Source organism: Raphanus sativus, chromosome 1 (assembly GCF_000801105.2).
Source record: "Raphanus sativus cultivar WK10039 chromosome 1, ASM80110v3, whole genome shotgun sequence".
In the NCBI taxonomy this organism is placed as follows: Eukaryota; Viridiplantae; Streptophyta; class Magnoliopsida; order Brassicales; family Brassicaceae; genus Raphanus; species Raphanus sativus.
In genome coordinates, this window is record NC_079511.1 from 13,123,643 (window position 1) to 13,128,291 (window position 4,649).

A 4,649-nucleotide genomic window follows, 5' to 3' on the forward strand; every position below is an offset into this window, starting at 1 on the left:
AAACCTCGATTATTTGAGAATCAAAAAAATATATTCTGATATCTTTAATATTGAGTTTTAAAAGTTATGTATCAAGCTATTTAAAAATTTAAAGATTCATCAGTATTTGATGCCAAATAATTGTTTTTTAAATCCGATATTGTAGGTTGAGAGTTATTTGGTTAATTGAATCAATTGGTTTAGTTGTATAATGACTGGCTAAAGATTCGTGTAATTTTTGTAATTTTTTGTCAACCTACTCATATAATAATATTTATATTTTTAATTACATGTGTAATATTTATTTTTATTTCTATCTATTTATATTTTTATTTTTAAGAACTCAGACTCGTGTAAATATTGGAGACATTTATCGTATTCATTTGACTATAATAAAAGAGAGGTTTATGTATTCATTTGACTATAATAAAAGAGAGGGATTGTTATATTTGTACTATGATATAATATAAATATGATAATGTGAGTATACTCTAACAAAAAGAATATATATTTTGTTTAATAGATGTATATAATGTAAGAAATAGATCTTATTGTGGAATTAATTGATAGATGGTTGATATCTAACTCTTTAAGGAAATATTTAAATGAAAGGTTAGACTAAGAATAATAATGTGATGTCCAACTTAAAAATCCACATAGAAGAAGTTATAATGTTTCTGTTTTAATAAGATAGATGATCCCTCTTACGGTAATAAATTAATTTACCATGATTCTAGTTAACTACACATGGAGTATAAACCAAAAAACTGATTGGTGTTAAAAATGTCTATGGAGTCGAATAAAAAAGTTTATAATAACATAGTATGAATATTTTAATATGCGATTACTTTTCCTTATTTTTATGTAGAAAAACAATATTATATTTCATCTTCTTAGTCCAACCCCAAGAGAAAGTCTATATATACCCAACCTCTCTCACTCTCCTTTTCTCAAACTCTCTCAACTCTCTCAACTCTCTCTCTTTCTCCCATGGCTTCTTCTTACGTATTATCACCAAACACAGCCAAACTCAATCTCTCCTTTGCACCATACGATCTCGATGCTCCGTCACCTTCATCCTCCGTTAGTTACACCAACCCCAAGTCTAGACGCCGTAAATTCTCAACAAACTCCGTCACAGACTCTCCAGCTTTGTTAAATTTCCCAAATTACCCTTCTCCAAACCCCATAATTCCGAAGAAGGACACTTCTCACTGGAATCCTCTCCAACGCGCCGCCTCCGCCGCTTTCGACTTCGCCGAGGCCGCATTACTCTCTCGCGAGCGTTCTCAGCCTCTCCCCAAAACCGTTGATCCTCGCCATCAGATCTCCGGTAACTACGCTCCGGTGCCGGAACAATCCGTTAAATCATCTCTCTCCGTTACCGGAAATATCCCTGACTGCATTGACGGCGTTTATTTACGTAACGGCGCTAATCCACTCTTCGAGCCAGTCTCTGGCCATCACCTCTTCGATGGAGACGGCATGGTTCACGCCGTTAAAATTAATAACGGAGACGCGAGTTACTCGTGCCGGTTTACGCAAACCGAGAGATTGGTTCAGGAGAAACGTCTCGGTTCCCCGATTTTCCCTAAAGCCATCGGTGAGCTACACGGTCACTCGGGGATAGCGCGGTTGATGCTGTTTTACGCGCGTGGTCTATTCGGTTTATTAAATCACAGTAACGGAACCGGAGTCGCTAACGCCGGTTTGGTTTATTTCCACGACCGGTTATTAGCAATGTCTGAAGACGATCTCCCTTACCAAGTGCGCGTCACCGATGACGGCGATCTCGAGACTGTCGGAAGATTCGACTTCGACGGACAGTTAAACTCCGCCATGATCGCTCACCCTAAAATCGACCCGGAAACGAAGGAGCTGTTCGCGTTGAGCTACGACGTCGTTAAGAAACCGTACCTGAAATACTTCAGATTCTCGCCGGAGGGAGTGAAGTCGCCGGACGTTGAGATTCCTCTCGCGAGTCCGACGATGATGCACGATTTCGCGATCACGGAGAATTTCGTCGTGATTCCAGACCAGCAAGTCGTGTTTAAGCTTTCCGACATGTTTCTAGGTAAATCTCCGGTTAAGTACGACGGAGAGAAAGTTTCCCGGTTTGGAATTTTGCCCAAAAACGCTGTTGATGCGTCGGAGATGATCTGGGTTGAGTCACCGGAGACTTTCTGTTTCCACCTGTGGAACGCTTGGGAGTCACCGGAGACCGACGAGGTTGTTGTGATCGGATCTTGTATGACTCCGGCGGATTCGATCTTCAACGAGTGTGATGAGCAGCTCAACAGTGTTTTGTCTGAAATCCGGTTAAATCTGAAAACCGGAAAATCCACGCGAAGAACTATAATTCCCGGTTCGGTTCAGATGAATCTTGAAGCAGGTATGGTAAACCGGAATCTTCTAGGGAGGAAAACCCGGTACGCGTACCTAGCCATAGCCGAACCGTGGCCTAAAGTGTCCGGATTCGCTAAAGTGGATCTTTCCACTGGAGAAGTTAAAAATCATTTCTACGGAGGGAAAAAGTACGGGGGTGAACCTTTTTTCTTACCCAGAGGGTTAGAATCTGACAGAGAAGATGACGGTTACATTATGTCGTTTGTTCACGACGAGGAGAGCTGGAAATCGGAGCTTCAGATTGTTAACGCCGTTACGTTGGAACTGGAAGCAACCGTTAAGTTGCCATCAAGAGTACCTTATGGTTTTCACGGCACGTTCGTCAATTCGGCTGATATAGTAAACCAGGCTTAATATGTAGTAAACTGAAACCGGTCATGGTTGGTTTATTGTGCATAGGGCATATTTTAGTTTTTTTCTTGTGGAAACAAATACTAGTTTTTTTAAAGCAAAGCGGCGAGAGCCAGCTTGAAGCTAGTGTAGGTATAATTTTTGTGAGCTCAGCTGCTTTCTGTTGCATCATTTTTCATGGTGTAAAATGTACAATTAAGTTTGTTAATTTAATTACTAATCATCAATACCTTTCCCATTAAATTTTGTAAGTCTTTGATATAACATAGAAATTCTATAAATTAAACAACACGATAAATTAATAAATTCTTCTGGTTCCAAGTTGGATCAGTGTAAAATATGATATAATTCGATAAAACAATAGGATAATAATATATAAAAATTCATGGTTTTAAGTTGGACCGCTGTAAAATATGATATAATTCGATAAAATAATAAGATAATAATATATACAAAACTCTAGTTAAATACTATATTGTCTCATTGAAATTATAATTATAAGTTAATAATTGTGATATATATATAGCTTTTATATATACATAAATAAAGCATTTTTGTTTATTAATCTTTTCAAAGTGAATTGTATCTCTAATTTGTATTTTTCATTTTAATATTTTGGTGTTACTTTATCGAATTACTTATAAAAACTCATTTTATACTCTATATATATCCAACGTACATGAAATGTATCAAATAATCTCATAAAAATAAATTAAGTTCAATTCTATAAAGTTTTAGCTAATATTATATTTTATTTCATAAATATTCTTTCTTTCTTTTAATTTAAAATACTTTAAAATATAAATCTAAAAATAGAAATTTTAAATTAATAATTCTATAAATTCATAAATTATCATAATCTCATCATTATTAATTATAGAGTTTTTACTTTAATAGTATTTGTTAGTATTACTGGAAATATAAGTTTCCCTAATAAAACTGAAATGATAAGGAAACTGAGATGATAAAATCTCATAGAAAGCAAAAGACAAAAGACAAAGGACTGAAAATGAGTATGATTGGTGGACTGTGACAGTGACGTGTCTTTGTAGTTTGTGTCATTGTTGTCTCGTCGGAACAAACACTGGCAGGGTAAATATAATATTCTATTCTTTTTCAATTTAATTAACGAGTAAAATTTCTATTTAAAAATAAACATTATTCTATAATTTAATGTGAAATTTATTAATAATATTTGTGATTTATTTATTATTGATTGAAATATAGTTAATCTATAAGTAATGATATTTTATTATAAAATATACAAATTATTTTAAAATTATTTTAATTTGTATGCATTAACATAGAAAAACAACTAAAATAAAATGAATGGAACATAAGACGAGACTTGCTAAAAATATACATATCGTTCTAAAATTTAAAATTTGTTTTATTTTAAGTATAATTTTATACTTTTAATGATTTATTTATTAATTTTATCCCTTTTTGGTAGCTTTTCAATTAACATAATCAAATAAAAAATATATTAATTTGAAAAAATATATTTATTAATTTATTAATTTTATCCAAACCGTTCGACTGTTTACAAAAACACAGGTCACATGCAGTAAAGTAAATTGAACAAAAAAAGAAATGGCCGATTTTGGATTCAAAATGAGCTGAAATTTTTCATCTAAATTTCATATCACCCTTTTTATATTTTCCGTTAGTTGTGAACTCAAAATTTATACTATATTTTATATAAAAATGCGAGCGCAATTTCTTAAAATCGTATATGTAATAGATATAACTTTTTAGCATTTGATAACTAATATTTTTGAATCAATTTAATATATGAAGTTTAATATACAAAAAGATAATATAGTAAACTTCAAAAGGTAGTCTTATATAGAGCTTTATTTGCCAGCAAAAGGTACATAGTAAACTGTAAAATATTTTGATGTCTTTTTCTT

General features: G+C 33.1%; 1 protein-coding gene across 1 annotated transcript; it reads left to right on the forward strand.

Moving 5' to 3' along the window:
• The first annotated feature begins 885 nt into the window (after positions 1-885).
• Positions 886-2,963, forward strand: LOC108835472 (probable 9-cis-epoxycarotenoid dioxygenase NCED5, chloroplastic). The gene has a single exon (XM_018608720.2). It carries the CDS (start codon positions 970-972, stop codon positions 2,737-2,739), a length of 1,770 nt encoding a protein of 589 aa, XP_018464222.2. The 5' UTR covers positions 886-969; the 3' UTR covers positions 2,740-2,963.
• The last annotated feature ends 1,686 nt before the right edge of the window (positions 2,964-4,649 follow it).